The sequence below is a fragment of the Rhynchophorus ferrugineus genome, unplaced genomic scaffold (assembly GCF_030347505.1).
Source record: "Rhynchophorus ferrugineus isolate W39M unplaced genomic scaffold, kcgeb_rfMv2 rfM7, whole genome shotgun sequence".
In the NCBI taxonomy this organism is placed as follows: domain Eukaryota; kingdom Metazoa; phylum Arthropoda; class Insecta; order Coleoptera; family Curculionidae; genus Rhynchophorus; species Rhynchophorus ferrugineus.
In genome coordinates, this window is record NW_027472586.1 from 3,688,359 (window position 1) to 3,706,043 (window position 17,685).

The 17,685-nt window shown below is 32.2% G+C and overlaps 1 protein-coding gene across 8 annotated transcripts in view; it reads right to left on the reverse strand.

The window, feature by feature from the left end:
* LOC143199517 (uncharacterized) overlaps positions 1 to 17,685 on the reverse strand; it is a 180,369-nt gene that overhangs the window by 88,679 nt on the left and 74,005 nt on the right. For 2 of the 8 annotated variants that reach the window (XM_076409393.1, XM_076409387.1), the window contains exon 1: positions 1,492 to 1,669. The exons of 4 other annotated variants lie outside the window; for them this stretch is intronic. In XM_076409393.1, coding sequence (XP_076265508.1) covers positions 1,492 to 1,569 — 78 coding nt within the window. In that variant the 5' untranslated portion in view covers positions 1,570 to 1,669. Of the gene's footprint in view, positions 1 to 1,491; positions 1,670 to 17,685 lie in introns of those variants that run through there. 2 more of the 8 variants (XM_076409395.1, XM_076409389.1) reach the window with 1 other exon arrangement.

The following is a 17,685-nucleotide window of genomic DNA, read 5'->3' on the forward strand; positions in this document are numbered from 1 at the left end:
TTTTTGCATTTCACTTTTGATGTGACTGATTAAGACTATTAAAATTAACACTAGATGTACTCAGTTGTAGATAATTTCTTACGAGTATAGTTTTATCAACGTTGTGTTATTTAATTGATAACATTTGATAACGAAAGTGGTAAGTCTCACGATTGTTATGAGATAAACTTATCAATATTGAATATTAATATGTACAAATAAATTTATTTCTAGAAAATAATATTTATTAATAATTTTTAATACATATTGGAGGATTCCTCGTAAAGATGACACGGTTGCATAAACAAATTATCATATCAATACGGATTCAAACATAACCAATGAATACTTGTAAAAAAAGAGTTAAATATCATAGTAAACGATCTAAATGTTGGAACAAGCTTTCCTAGAACCTCCATACTTAAGAGAAATTGATTAATATAGTGTTAAAGATATAGTGCAATTTATCATGGATAAATCATAAATCAATTTGTACTCGAGTGTTACCACTAAGACCACTAATTTCGCTTTTTCACATAGATGATTGCTTTGTTACATCCAAAAAGGAAAAAAATTATGTGGTATTTATGATGAAGTGTACTTAAGATTGGTTAAGTTTTGATTCATCCTGCCTCTTGATGTCTTTGGAATCTTTCTTAATATTATCAAGCTGCTTTTGAAAGAGGCTTGTCGTCAGGAAATATCTCGAAAGTTCTACAGTGTTAGAAATATAAGTTTATGAATAAAGTAGCGAAAGGATATCGATCAAAACAGAGCATTCCTCTTGAAAAACATAAAAAGTTTCACTATTTTTAACATTATAGTACATCTAAAAACTACAGTTAATTATACAGTCACAGTAGTTTACCGGTTAGAATTATAACTTCTTATTACTATTGCTTTCAAGAATTTTGCATACTGTCAGACGTCAGACACAGGACACATTCGTTTACGCGTTCGAACTAATCAGATAGCATTGTGTTTCTTTTAAAATAGAACAAAATGAGAAGGAAAATATTGTCTGATTCTGAAAGGAATTTACAAAGCAGGCAATATGCTAAACATCTTGATAAGGATGGTACAAAAAAACTTCGAATAGACTATATGTCACATATTATATAGTTGCATGTATCTTGATCAGCGATATCTATTGATGGAAATGCGAAGTATCAATATAAACAACTGTGAATGATATCATCCTCTTGCACGGCAATGCACGACGACAAGTTGTGAAAAATACACTGTTGCAGTTCGAATGGGAAGTTCTGCAGCATCCAACGTACTCACCAGATATAACGCCTTCCGATTACCACATATTAAGATCGATGCAGAATTGCTTGGCTAGCAAGCGAATTAGAAAGGTTGAATGATTAGATTACCGTCAAACCAACATCGTTCTTTCTACAGGGTATCGCCATGTCGTCAAAAATATGGACAAATGTCGTAAAATGATGATATATTGCACCGATTAATCTCAAGAAATGCCGATTACAACGTAACTAACATTATTACCCTATGAAACTGCAAACTGACTGGACCAACGGGCTTCTCATACTTCCCATACAACCAAACATAATTGTTCACGTTCATTTTACACCCACTTTGTCACCGAAAAACTAATAGAGTAACGCTACTAAGCTGCATGTTTAAATTATAAAATATAGGTTCAGCCAACATTACGGATGAGCTAAGATACGAATTCACAAAAACCGTGTACAGGGTTTGCATTATTTACGACACTTGAAACGTATAAATAAGTGGATTCCAGATAAAGACAGCGCATCAAGAATCGCGGAAATTCGAAATAAATAATGTAACCTTATTTACTGATTTGTTAAACGTTTAATATTATCAAGTTTGATCGTACTGTTTTAAAAAGTATTGCAACTACTACTAATTACTAGCAACACATATTCATCTGTGGTTGAAATCATCGGCATTTAAAGTTATTTAAACTCTTTTAAACTAGATAACAACTTAATAGTAATTTTAAGAGTATCACTACATAGTATAAAACAAAGTCGCCTTTTCTGTCCCTATATCCCTATGTGCGCTTAAATCTTTAAAACTACGCAACGGATTTTGATGCGGTTTTTTTCAATAGATAGAGTGATTCAAGAGGAAGGTTTATATGTATAATACATGCATAATATACTAAGGCAACATTGCTAATTTTAGAGGTTTCTAACGTGATGTCGTAAATTAACCTATTTTTTTAGGCTTATTTAGCAATTAGCAAAAACGCTGCCTAACCCTACGAGTTAGATCAAATTAATGTACTACAGTATTGTACACCATAAAAAGGTCTACAAAAAAGTCCGCGATGGTATATGTTTATCTTTTAGGGATAACCCACATTAACCATTTTTATTGTTTACTTTTTACGTGAGAAAATGGCTTATTTACGAAGCTATTTTAAGCAATACGGCATTAATCCTTATCGAATTAAGTACCCTAAATACAGTGTGAAATTAATATAGATCAATATGGTTCCTTACAGCATGTAAATTAAACAAATATTTTCGGAGATATTACAAATTTAAAATTTGCGTTTAAAAATGTGTAATGTAATAAAAATTGTATGAATTTAGATATTCCAAAGATAGCAGGAAATCTTCATAGTAAGTATAGGGGAAGAGGAATTGTTTTACTCCAAATTTAATGCGTGCAGGCCAAGGGCAGTAATGAATGAACCAAAAATACTGGATCGATTTTAATCATGTTTTCATTGAGTGACATAGGCATATATATTTTATGCCCGTGCAAAGTCGGAGCGGGCCGCTATGTTTTTATATACAACGTTCATATTTTTTCTGTAGTGTATTTAATTTAGTATCAGCATTGCACCCGTGCGAAGCCGGGGCGGGTCGCTAGTATATAATTAAAAAGTATTGTGGGACGTAAATAAATACTGATATATGATAAAGAAAACTGTGGCATCCATTCAGGCCACACAAGCCGTTATCACTAAAGATAACACCGTAATTCATAAATACCAACAAATGTTTACTATTAACGGTTACTAATGCAAATTAAATTAAACCTGGAGATTATACATCATCATATATCAGTACTGTGAATCTATTTTAAATTACGGATATAAGTGTAGGACAACGATAGCCAAAACGGTAAGGCTGATATATTTTGCACAATAAGATGTCTTGTTACTTACTACAAGTTATGTTTTAATTATCTTCATTAATTTAATTTTAAAGTTTTAAGCAACAAAGTGTTTAGAATGATGTTTAAGAGTATGTTTTAAAAACAAATGGAAATCTGTATATCGATTGGGAACGATAGAGCTAATTCAAATACCATAAAAAATATATTCTAAACAGAAAAATCATCATTTAAAACACTACAATCGAATTGTCACGACTTTCATATAAGTGGAATATGAACCAAAGCTTTACCCATCGGATTTAGATAAAAGTCTCAAAATATATGGGTTTTGTTGCGAAAGAAACAGCTTTTAAAGAAAAGCTTTTAAGATATGTGACATAAACAGAAATTCCCTTATTTTTTTTTAAATATGCTTTAAATAGCTCAAAACTTAAATACTTAAGAATAAGTTAAAAACTAAAGGCCAAATAAAAATATTATAATACCACTCGAACCAGCGTCAAATTCTTCATCACATACGCACTTTTCAATAACCTACCATTATTTAACATAAATTACAGTAAAAACATTGAAAATATGGAAAAATTACCATTTTTTTACCTCTTAGATTGAGATAAAGTTCTCAAAATATACGTATTTTGTGGTGAAAAAAATGAAAATCCAGGTTAAATTGCTCTAGCAATTGTAATTTTTTATCTAAAATCTATATCTATATGACGTAAACATAAATCCATTAATTTTCTAAAAATACATGTTTCATTCTATAACTCAAAAACTCGAACTAATAGAAAAATAACTATACTACCATTCGATTCAGCGTCAAATTCTTCATTACATATGTACCTTTATATTTAACCTACGATTATTCCAAAAAAAAATGACAAAAACATTGAAAATTGGCAAAAATCGCAAATTTTCACGACTATATATATGGAAAAAGTACCGATTTTTTTACATCTTGGATTAAGATAAAACTCTCGAAATAGATGTATTTTGTGGTGAACAAAATGAAAATCCATGTTAAATTGCTCTAGCAATTGTAATTTTTGAGATATATGACATAAACCGAAATCCATTAATTTTTTAAAAATACATGTTTCATTCTATAACTCAAAAACTCGAGGTAGTAGAAAAATGAATATACTACCTTTCGATTCAGCGTTAAATTCTTCATCACATATGTAATTTTCAATAACTCACGATTATTGTAACAGAAATGACAGTAAAAACATTGAAAATTGCCAAAAATCGCAAATTTCCACGACTATATATATGGAAAAAGTGACGATTTTTTTTACCTCTTGGATTAAGATAAAACTCTCGAAATAGATGTATTTTGTGGTGAACAAAATGAAAATCCGTGTTAAATTGCTCTAGCAATTGTAATTTTTGAGATATATGACATAAACCGAAATCCATTAATTTTCTAAAAATACATATTTCATTCTATAACTCAAAAACTCGAGGTAGTAGAAAAATGAATATACTACCATTCGATTCAGCGTTAAATTCTTCATCACATATGCAGTTTTCAATAACCCATAATTATTGTAACAGAAATGACAGTAAAAACATTGAAAATTGCCAGAAATCGCAAATTTCCACGACTACATATATGGAAAAAGTACCGATTATTTTTACCCCTTGGATTAAGATAAAACTCTCAAAATATATGTATTTTGTGGCGTACAAAATGAAAATCCATGTTAAATTGCTCTAGCAATTGTAATTTTTTAGATATATGACATAAACAGAAATCCATTAATTTTCTAAAAATACATGTTTCACTCTATAACTCAAAAACTCGAGATAATAGAAAAATTATTATACTACCATTCGATTCAGCGTTAAATTCTTCATCACATATTCAGTTTTCAATTACCCACGATTATTGTAACAGAAATGACAGTAAAAACATTGAAAATTGCCAAAAATCGCAAATTTCCACGACTATATATATGGAAAAAGTATTATTATTCTGAGCACAAGAGAAAAAAATACATGATAAAAGAAAAAATAATTTGAACAAATGGAATATTGAACGAATGAAGTAAGGTATGTTAAGTGGAAAGACTAGCATATTCATGGATAATTATTTTTTCTGAATTTAGTGCTGTCAAAAACTCCCTGTGACTATCTGTATACAATTTATTTAACCTCCATTACTTCGGAGAGAAGATAATATACTTAATACTAATACACTAAATTTTAAAACTCCCTCAAAATAAAAGACGGTTTAAAATATGTTATTATCAATATAATAAAAAAAAGTATAAGTTAAAAAACCAACTTTACAAAACAGGTATTTATTAATATTAGGCCAGTATTATAGACAATTAGTGTTCAATTTTGTACTAGTATAATTACAAATTGAGTGAGTGGTTTCTTACAGTCAATAAATATGTTTTAGGGTACTGACGTAGAAATGCTCTTAGAGCTCTGGCACACAGCCAGCAATTAAAATGTACCATATAAATAAAACACCACTAGTCTCACTGTGTTAAGTTATAATAATAATATACCTTCAAACATGCCTTGAATTTATTTATTCCCGCAAGTTCGCTTTTCACAATGTTGAAGTCAAAAACGACTGGCTATTAATAGTGACTGTTTCTCTTTCCTTCCTTTTTATTGTTTTAATGCCTCATAAATTAATTATTGAAAAAAAATTTCAATATCTGGTTTGTCTCTCCTTTCGAAGATATGCTGTGTATTTTTTTTCGTGTTTTAATGATCATAAGTTACACTTACAACCAAATGTCTGCTGATTTGTAAATAGTAGCATACTAACATAAGTATTTTTGTATTTTTATATTGCTTATTTATTTAACGATATTCTATGATTTTATTATCTATGATCCATTTATAATTCTAAATATTTATGAGAGCTATAAGCTTTCTTTATACGCTTTCCATTACAATTATCATTCTGGAAATCTTAGAGACCGGAAGAGCAGAGGTTCCAATCACTGGTTCTGATGGGACAATTCCAATTTTCTGCCGAAGCCCGTCAAACACTTTCAAAAACTTTTATGGTGATGCTGCTTCATCGTATCCCTATCGCCGGTCTTGGTTTCAGCAAATTAAAAATGGTTATTTTGATATCAATGACAAATAGCAGCCTGGATGATCAAAAAAGTTTGAAGACAATCAATTACGAAACACATTGGACGAGAACCCAGATCAAATGTTCTAAGAACTTTCAGACAGTTTAACCAACTGGAGCAAAACTACTACTTTCAACATTACTCTTTTATTTCTTCAATCGTGTTATGTTTCTTAACAAAACATAAAGTTACATCCCTTGACAATAAAATCATTCATCATAAAAATTCTTGATTAAACCATAGAAATTTATTTGAACTTTCAACAGTTTGGTCTGCTTATCATTAAGAAAAATACACTTTCTTTCATCACAACGTTGTATATACATAGATCTGAAATCGTATTATATCTAAATACATCTTATACATATCTTGTCTTAACAAAAAGGAAATACATTATATCCGGAACAGTATATTATCCTGAACTTTGTCGTTTAAGCTCTAAGAAAAAAACTCCATTTCCTATCTACTATCGAAAAAGCGACGAGAGCAACCATAACATCGTAGTATTTCGCATGGCAATTTGCCAAGGTTCCGATTAAATGTTTTGTGGATTTGTTTTCATCCGGGAAGATTCATCGCTAACGTTTGTTTATAATGTTGTCATCGTTGATGCCCTCTCGCTATTTATACTCTTGTTTTCGCTTGATCTGTAATTGGATATATTTTATGCGATGTAATAAGGTCTGCTTTATTAATTTAGTAATCTGTGTAATCTAAGTTTTGTTTATCCAGAATAGAGAATACAAGCAGAAACAAGAAATTTAAGACATTCTGGGTTATTTAATATTTTTATATTCTTGTATAATTTTAAGGAAATATACCAATTAATGCAAAAATTATTTTTTTAATGTAAAAGCCGGACAAAAGTGTTATTTTTCAGGATGTGAAGCTTCAAATAAAATTAATTCCTTTCCAGAGGATTTTGCTCTAGCTAGAATCGGTTTTTAACCGACTTCGAGAAAGAAGGAGGTCCAATGTTCGGCTATATATATATATACATATATATATATATATATATATATATATATATATATATATATATATATATATATATATATATATATATATATATATATACATATATATATATATATATATACATATATACATATATACATATATACATATATATATATATATATATATATATATATATATATATATATATATATATATATATATATATATATATATACATTTAAAAATAATGGATTTCTGCTTATGACATATATCTCAAAAATTACAAGTGCTAGAGCAATTTAACATGGATATTCATTTCGTTCACCATAAAATACATATATTTTGAGAGTTTTATCTTAATCCAAGAGGTAAAAAAAATGATCCTTTTTCCATATATATAGTCGTGGAAATTTGCGATTTTTGGCAATTTTCAATGTTTTTACTGTTATTTCTGTTAGAATAATCGTAAGTTACTGAAAAGTGCATATGTGATGAAGAATTTGGCGCTGAATCGAATGGTGGTATAGTCATTTTGGTATAACCCCTAGTTTTTAAGTTATACAATGACAAATGTATTTTTTCAAAAATAATGGATATCTGCTTATGTCATATATCTCAAAAATTACAAGTGCTAGAGGAATTTAACATGGATATTCATTTCGTTCACCATAAAATACATATATTTTGAGAGTTTTATCTTAATCCAAGAGGTAAAAAAAATTGACCCTTTTTCCATATATATAGTCGTGGAAATTTGCGATTTTTGGCAATTTTCAATGTTATTTCTGTTGGAATAATACTAAGTTATGGAAAAGTACATATGTGATGAAGAATTTGACGCTGAATCGAATGCTAGTATAGTCATTTTGGTATAACCCCTAGTTTTTAAATTATACAATGACAAATGTATTTTTTGAAAAATAATGCATTTCTGCTTATGACATATATCTCAAAAATTACAAGTGCTAGAGCAATTTAACATGGATATTCATTTTGTTCACCATAAAATACAAATATTTTGAGAGTTTTATCTTAATCCAAGAGGTAAAAAAAAATGATCCTTTTTCCATATATATAGTCGTGAAAATTTGCGATTTTTGGCAATTTTCAATGTTTTTACTGTCATTTCTGTTGGAAAAATCCTAAGTTATGGAAAAGTACATATGTGATGAAGAATTTGACGCTGAATCGAATGATAGTATATCCCAAAAGAAGAATTCACATATGTAATTCAGCTAAATAAATTTAAATCTTGTATTTTGAAATATATTTTAGAAATTTTGTTTAAAAAAATAAACTATCACTTCATTGGCTATAACTATTAAATAAAAATAATAATACCATGCCAGCACTTTAACAATGCCCCTCATATAACAGTAGATCACAATGTACGTAAAAAACACACTTTGCGACGTATATTTACAATAGATTCCAATATATTTAACACCGTATCTTTAATGCGACGTCTATAGTCATTTACAACGGACTCATTACTGATTACGTGTAGACTGAAAAAAGGTGAACGACAAAAAACCTACCGACGACAAAACTCTTTGTTAATATTAAAGAGTGAACCGACAAAAGCCAATTGTTCGGTACCCAGGATAAGATAAAATCAGTTCGGTTCTATCTGCCGTAAAGTTTACGGGTATGGGCCTCTAGGGGTCCCCAAGGTCCGTTATTCATTGGCTCCCCTGAAGAGGGTAAGACAAAAACAGGATAATGTTATTTCAGCTCTCTTTCTAAGTGGATGAACTTTGGAAAAAAAATATTTTTAATCGGAATTGATTTTGATAATATTTAAAGGCTAGTGGTGAACATAATAACACTGTGTGACATTTTTTTTTGTTCTATAATATTAAATAAAATTGTATTGTAAATTGTAAAAATGTAATTGTAAATAAATCATATTTATTTGTTTGTATTATTAATTTTATAAAAAAAATAGTAATATATATTTAGAAATAGACAATGAATCAAAATAGCTAAGGTTTACGTGTTCAATAGAAAAAAATTTTCATATGTTCTGAAAAAAAAGATGAAATATTAATTTTTCCTCCTATTAACAGTACAATCCTCTTTCATTACAAATTAGTAGTAATTTCCTAATATTTTAGCATTCCATCTTCCTTGATAGTGCTCTTCTATCTGTTTTCTATCATAGTGAATCCGTTCCCTTTGTTCGCCACCCACCATTACAAGATTATGGAGGGAAACCGAAATGAGAATGTAAGAAATTTATTTTTAAAATCATTCTGCACCCCATCGCTTTAAATGTGTGACAAAAACTGGGCATTTTCAGCTTTAAGATTAATTGAATATTACTTAACGTTTAGAAATAACCAAGTCGCTAACTCTTTCGCGGTTTATATCGATTTACATCAAATTAATTGTTTTTTTTAAGTTTTCTTATTCAGTGGGCCAACAAAAATTCTTTCTTTTGATTTGGTACCACCTAATTTAGAGAACAGTTTTCAAATACAAAAATCCTTCACCATTTTTGTCCATGGCCACTGATAAAAGTCGTGATATTGTGGGTCAGTCATAAGCCATCTAATGTCCGGTTCGATGAATAAACCTTCAGCCAGCCTTGTTTCTGATAGGCCTGGAAATCCAGACCATGTATTTGCAGCTATCGCCTTTTCGGAAAGTGATTTTATAAACTGTTTCATCCGTCCTAACTTTATGTGCACCGATAATAAAAAAAAATTATATGAAGGTACCAATGTTTCTTCGAGTTTTCCGTCCGTTTTCGGTCAAGTGATTTATTCAGTCTCTGCTACCCCATAGACGCAAAAGGCAAGAGAATTTGGTGAACTGAGCTTGTTATTCGAGCAACATGCACAACATTTTACAATCGCCGCACAACTTGCCAACCATGATCTTCATATTTCAATTAGCCAAGAACCAATTATAAGTTCTAGTAGATTTCTTTGAAGAATAATTTGCGTAAAGAAATGAAAACTAACTTAAGGCTTCCTTTTTATGAATCTATGAAAATACGTCATTGTACAGTATCGTATTGGACGGTAACAAAAAATTTTGACGTTCTGGATTTCTCTCCATATTATTCTTAATTTTAATTAATTGAAAATACCCAAACACTTTTTGTTAAAGACCTGTATTATTAATCGTATAAAACAAAACGTACAAAGCCGATATGAAATATTTGACTTAACGTAGAATAATAGTATAAATGACAAAAATAGTCAGTTGCTAAGCTATTTGAATAATTGACCATCAGTCCCTTGCTCTAGTATTGATTGAGCCAAGGCTCATAAAGTTTATATCACTCTGTTTTACATGAAACATTAGACAGCCACCAAGGTATTAAAAGATTGATATGGTTAATATTAAAGAAAACCTAGGATATTTATATTATAATATAAGTCGTCATCAAATTAAAAAAATATTATATATTAATATTTTTGATTAAAACTAGGTATTTAAATTGAAACTAAAAAATGTATTATTAAAAGTATTGTATATCACTAGCTACTATGATTCTTCTTGTAGTGAGAACACTTTTCTATAGATGTAATCAATTGTTCCCATTACTCTTTCCCATAATTCTCCATGTACTAAACAAAATTTATTAAAATAATGATTAAACTTGTAAAATGCAAAGAAATATGTTTTTAAAAATTTTAAAAAATTTACAATGTCGCTGCATTCAAGTTATTTGGGCTAGGTTTCCACAGGATAGTATCTTAGGACTACTTCTATAGATGCTCTGCTATCTCTGCACTAGATATATCATCAAAGCAACAAAGAAACAGTACTTGAAACATATCCTGACTACACAGACATTATGACAAGGTATACCTCAAGTGGCAGTAAACAAGATCCACAAAAGCATACATATGGGAAAATGTAGCTTAATAATTCAAAATCTATCCTTATCAATTTTGCTTTCCAATGAAAAGCCAAAAAATTAATTATATCAGCAAAATCAATTATCATGTTAATTATAGATCCAGTTAGTCCGTATATACTTCCACTTTGACCTAAGATTAAAGATATTGCCTCACCAGTCAATTATAAAGCAAATTTAAATTGATAGGGTACATACTTGCACTTGATCCGTCAGTTATTTAGTCACCAAACCCACTAGAAAACCAACACTACCTAAATAAAGACCTTCTATTAATTTCCTGTACTTATCAATACGTAACCATCTTTTCTTGGATCACTCCTATGAGGTCTGTAAATTTTCAACAGTTATTGGAAGTCATTTGGACTGCAAGGTGGGTGATACTGTGAGTGTAATATGAATGAGGTTAGGTTTAGGACGGTTAAAAGGAAGACGGTAAAAAAAGAAGAAAATTTATACTAATTTTAATGAAAGAAAAAGTTTACATTAAAAAAAACTCCGAAAACTAGTAACATACCAATAGAATGTATGTAATTTAAACCAGTAAACAGGCTTTAACATTATCAATTAACACGGTATCTATTCATACGTTATATAACTTGTCCATAAATAAAGTCGTAAAGATAGCCCAACAATCAAAAACAGAATAGCTCCATAATTTTCAAAGGATTTCATTAGGGCAAAATGCAATGAAATTATAACGTGCATTAAAAGTTTTTGAGGGCCATAAAATAATATAGAAAAGTTAGGCGGTTAAACATATTACATCGCTTTTACGACATATTAATGAAAGCGAAGAAGGACCTTTTAACGGAAGTTTGTTATTCGTAATTATAAACCTTCAGGAACTTTAATTACTGTATGTACTCTGCATTGGTTTCTTGTGAAAAAGTTTTCTATTTGATAAAAAGTGTACAGTAAATCCAGCGTCCGGTATTATAAACAAATCCAGAAATGTTCATATAATCGGAAATCTACAGCATCCACCCCCATAGTTTCTAATTCAAACAGTAGGCTACAAAAGACCATAAAATGAACGCCGATTAAGTAATTAAAGCGAGATTCGACCAAACGTAAACTAGTACGATCCAAAACTAAATAAACTATGCGCATCTCTATTCCATCTCTCCGTTTTATCAAACAAATTCGGAAACTATTAGCATATCCGTAAGAACTTTGTGAGTTATTTCGGCGCTAAATAAAATAAATGAACTATCCATCCGAATACTCGGGCCATATTTCACCCGCTTCCACTGTTCGAAGGGACTTTAATAAATGCACAAGCAATATCATCGGATTCCACCTTTTCATAAATTTTGTGCCTGGAAAGGCGCCTCGAAATATACGACACAGTTTCCTGTCTGAATGGAATTTGCTCCTTTATATTCGAGATATATCATTCTGAGCGCTTTTTGATGGCGTAGTGGGCTCTCCCATATTATTATTATTATTTTTACTAAAATGATGGATAAGGTGGTGCGGATCGATCCAGTATCTTAGTCGTAAAGCTCGAGATGATGCTGATCTGTCGAGCCGATAGCCGTACCAGGTGTATCGAAAAGTCATTAACGGTTTTTCTAACAGATGTCGCTAGGCTTAAGCCTGTGTAGCGACCTTGAGGCATGTCGAATTTTACATCGTGGAATAACGGTCTACAAATTACCCGGAAATATAATCCCAGATGTTGAACACGGACGGGATACCAGCGGCGCCAACTAGAACCCGATAACGAATAGCTGGCAACCCCGAGACGTTTATCTGGGATGTTATTGAAGGGTATTTCCGATCATTCAGTAACCGACCATCGTTTGGTTTAGACATGCCACCATCCATGCCATATTTTGTATTTTCCACATTTTTGTATTCTCCATTCACCGAGCCATATCAATTTACCCTAAATCTGCAATGGTATGATTTGACACATGTTATTTTATTCTACTGACATCAAGCTTCAAAGCTATACATGCTATATTTTGCGAAAGTAATACCGTCATAGATTTATACCTCTCTGAAAATGTCAAGTTTCGTACCTGAAAACGTGCCTTTGCGACAAGCATTACTTTTGTTATTTAATCAAAATTAAAAAGCCGCTGAATGTCATCGTTTGCTGGTAGAAAGTTACAGTGGGCATACTGTAACCTTAAAAACATGTGTGGTGTGATTTCGAAAATTCAAAAGTGGTGATTTCGATGTGCAAGACCAAGAACCTTCTGGTAGACCAAAAAGGTTTGAGGATGCGGAGCTGCAAGGCTTATTAGATGAACGTCAAAGAAAAAACATTTGGCAGAAACGTTAGATGTGGCCTAGAAAACAATTAAAAGAAAATCTAAAAGACGGGAAGGTCGAGTTGGTCGAAAATCCAGCTTTAGTACTTAAAGAACTTTTAGACAGCTTAGCAGCCGATGAATCAAATGTTTCCATATTTTTACATGCGAAGGGAAATATCCAACAGGTGGGAAACGGACTACCACACAAATCGACTGAAAATATCATTTCTAATTTTTTAAACATTCGCAGTTGCATAACTTACTAGGCCAGAAGGAAGGGTTTTCACATGCGTATTGCATGTAGCAATGCAAACAGGATCTACTACGACAATCCCCAGTTCAAGAGGTCCTAGGTTAGTCTAAGAGAGATCTCTAAATCAAAGATTAGCAAGGTGTAGTGTATTACAAGCTGTTACAACCGAATGAAAAAGTCATACAACGCGAGACAAAAATCCCGCTACCATTTTGATTGCCTATAACTTTGCTCAAAGAAAGGATGAGTAAGTTTGGTTTTCATAAAAAGGTTATTTGGTCTTTACATTTTTTTTTGGTTATGATTAAAAAATTATATCGGCTAAATGACGACTGCGATTCACTATGCAACTTTTGCCTCTTTTAAGGCATTTTTCATAATATCCTGCAACATCTGAGGCTGAATTTCTTCAATTTCGTAACGAATATTGTCTTTAAGATATTGAATGGTTTGCGGCTTATTCACATAAACTTTTGATTTAAAAAAACCCATAAGAAAAAGACTGGTGCCGTTAAATCCGGAGATCTGGATGGCCCTAAATCACCACTTCCCGAAATTAGCCTTTATGGAAAAACGTCATTCAATAATTGAATTGTTGAACGAGCTGTGTTTGCTGTGACCCCATCTTGCGGAAACCACATGTGCTCTAGTCCTTCCTCTCCCATTTCAAGCACAAGAAAATTTCGAATCATGTCTTGGTATCGTTCAGCAGTAACTGTAACTGTAACACCTTGACCATATTCAAAAAAATAGGGACTAATAATGTTTCCAACATGAATAGCACATCATACAGTTGTTTTTACTGGGTGCAATGATGTTGCATGAATTAATTGATTGACGTGGCCACTGAGAAGAAAACGGACTTATTCAAAATTATGGCGCATTCCCAATTTAGACCAAAGATCTTGAATTTCACCAGACAACCTTAGGGTTGCATGACTGTACTCAACTCGTTGATCAGGATCTCCTGTTAGCAATTTTTCGATTAACTGAATTTTGTATGAAAACATTTTCAAATCAGTTTTCAAAATTAACCTTAAACTGCATGTAGAAATGGTAACTGGGTAACACCGTCTCCGAATTGATGTTCCTAGTAACCACATTTTCAGCGTTATGAGACGTCTGCTGTCGTACCGTACTGTCAAAAATTCGCATGTAAATGATAAATTGTGGTTTTATGAGGCACTGGACGATTAGAATATTGACGCATTTTCCGCTGAGTGGCAAATAATAAAACGGTAATTTTCAATAAACATCGTCACTTTTTCTGCTCGTTCTTGTGGCGCATATTTACCCTATAATAAAATTCGGACGTCTACATAACACAATGGTTAAAGCGAAACTGAGTTAACGTCACATCACTAAGATGGCTCGCAATCCAAATAGTAGCGGGACTTTTCCCGCACCTGATCTGTTGGTTCTGATGACTTCTTTTTCAGATTCATGCCCCATGGCTTAGCTGATATAAGGTTTTGAAGCGTTCTTACTCTACGCTATCATTCATATTCTGATAAATATGGAGAAATTGTAGAAATGTTGGAAAATATTTTAATTAATATGTTTTGTGCTAATTTTTCCCAATTAATACCTTCTTAAAGTGAATAATACACAGGAACACCTAAAATTAGACATTTATTGATTAAATGGATAAGGATTTATATAGAATACGAAACGCACTCCACTCAAAATCCAGTAATTCTCGCTCCTGCCTGCTCCAATACTTCCGGTTTGGGTTATACTTTAATTTAACCACTCAGCGACTATTCGCACGCGGATAAACAGTTGGGATTATTGGAAAACGACTCGCGTTTCATGTACACCATATAACGATCATTCCTAGTGTATTGGATATTAACTAGTTTATTGCATCGATGGACGATTACCATCGAGGATATACCGTAATAAACTGGATTTAATAGTAAATTTGGATGAATAGGTGGTGGGAAAAAGTAGTTTATATTTATCACGTCAGTAATACACCATTATGCAATTATTAGTAACAGAATTGAGAGAATAATAGTAATCGAAATTGAAAGTACAATTATATACTTTTAGTAACTGTTATTGTCATATTAGTTGTAGGTAAAGCCCACGAGAAAGATTACAAATACACGTCTTGAGACATGAAACTTGACACTTTCAAAGAGGTGAAAAGCTATGACGGTATTATAATTTTTAATTATACGGCTCACCATTAGGAAAAAACGAATAGACTCCCCCCCCCCTCAACCTTTTTATCATCACTTTCCTTTATCTACCAAACTAAATCACAACAGAAACGTAAGATTCATCGTTCACTCGATATTCTCGACTCAGCTTATTTCACCGAAACTATTTCCATGTCGGATCGTTCCGCATTCGGCCCGGAAATCAATTCTGGATACAATAAATAGCACGTCTTATTCAGAAAGAAAGAAAGGGGAAAAAACGGAAAAGTATCCGTCTTGTCGGTACGGCGATGTTATTTCGAAAAGTAACAATGGCCCCGGAGGGATACGCCGTCTACAGCAGTTGCTTTCCAGGGACCGGAGGCCCGAGCTGGATGTTCTTTTTTCCAGTCGGCAACTGTTAATTTAAATTTCGAACTCGTTTTGTTATAGTTATACATATCGTGATGGAATTTAGACGAGGTTTCGTTTACGAGCTACGGTTCGATATTATTGTATCGCCGTCTAAGACACGTGAATTGTAGACTCACGTGTACCGCTTTCATAAACTCCACGACAAAAGTTTAGCACACCACACATTTTTCATTAAAACCCCCAATAAAACCCCATTTTCAATTTCTAGAAAGCTATTTTTTTAAACATAAGTTTTTTGCTCAGTATAGGTTCCGAATAAACAATAAATTTGCCATCCGGCTTGGTGGCGCAGTGGTAAAGGCGATTTATGTAAAAAACTGCTACTGTTGCTATAGCCGTGAGTTCGAATCCTGCTGCGCCTTGGTCATAAATATATGTCTGTGATTGTGTAATGTTTTGTGATTGTCCTAAGCAAGAGTGTAAAATGCGATAAGGAAAATGATCCACGTCTTCTGAGATGATTTCTAAGTTCGTCACTCGTCAGTCGATAGGCTTAATTACGAGGATCGTGGTTCAGAGCCCACGTTAAACTGTAGGTCCAGTCTAGATAAACCGCTAGTTGGTAAAAGTAAATTTTCAAAATATGGATGAATTTCCCTTTATATGATGTTTTAAAAAACTATAAATTCTAGAGAAATTTAACATGGATGTTTTTTTCACTCCCAGATACATATTTTTCGGGAGTTTCGTCTTTATCCGTAAGTAAAAATGTTTTTGAATTTTTTACATATTACTATTTTTTACTTCACAATCATAGGGATCATAACGAATCGCTGAATCGAATGCTATTATAATATGTAGTTTATAAGTTATACAGTCAAAATTATATTTAAAAGAGAGTGGATTTCTATTTCTGCCTTAGAAAATATAAACTCCAAAGTAATTTCTTAGTAATAAAGTCCAAAGTAATCTTTAATCAAGATGTAAAAAATGTGTCACCTTTTCCAAAAAAGTTTCAGTAGAAATATATTGAAATTAGGTACCATTCCGGTAAAAACTGATACAGAACGTCGTACATCATCGACTTTAGTATTGTTTCAACAATCGGGTCATCAAACACGATATATTTCTCGCCAATTCGATGACAATATGAACAACTTCAAATACCAAGATATAAGAAAACACTTCCTTTAACATCGGGCAAGTAACGAAAACGTATAAAAAAACTGTACTGGGGAACAAACAGAGCCCCGCGTATTCGAAGAAACCCCAAAAAAATATTAGAGGAAACAGTCGCCCGGGCAAGCACTCCCGCGGGCGAGTTTCCCGGAATTCCTCCTCGTCCTCCTCCGCTCCTCTCCTCCTCCCGCCGCCGTCGCCGTCGCGGCTCCGCAGGCGTCAACTCTCCCGATGCACCCGAACCTAAAGTCCGGAATGTCGGCGTGCGACAACGAAAATCAATACCCAGGCCGAGAAAGGCCCACCAGCCGTCCCTTGGACATGAGGAGTTACTCGTTCGGCCGCTCCAGCTGTTTTTCGAGTGCACCGGCACGAATCGCCCAGAATTTCAATCGGGCTAATGGAGTTCATGAATAATTAT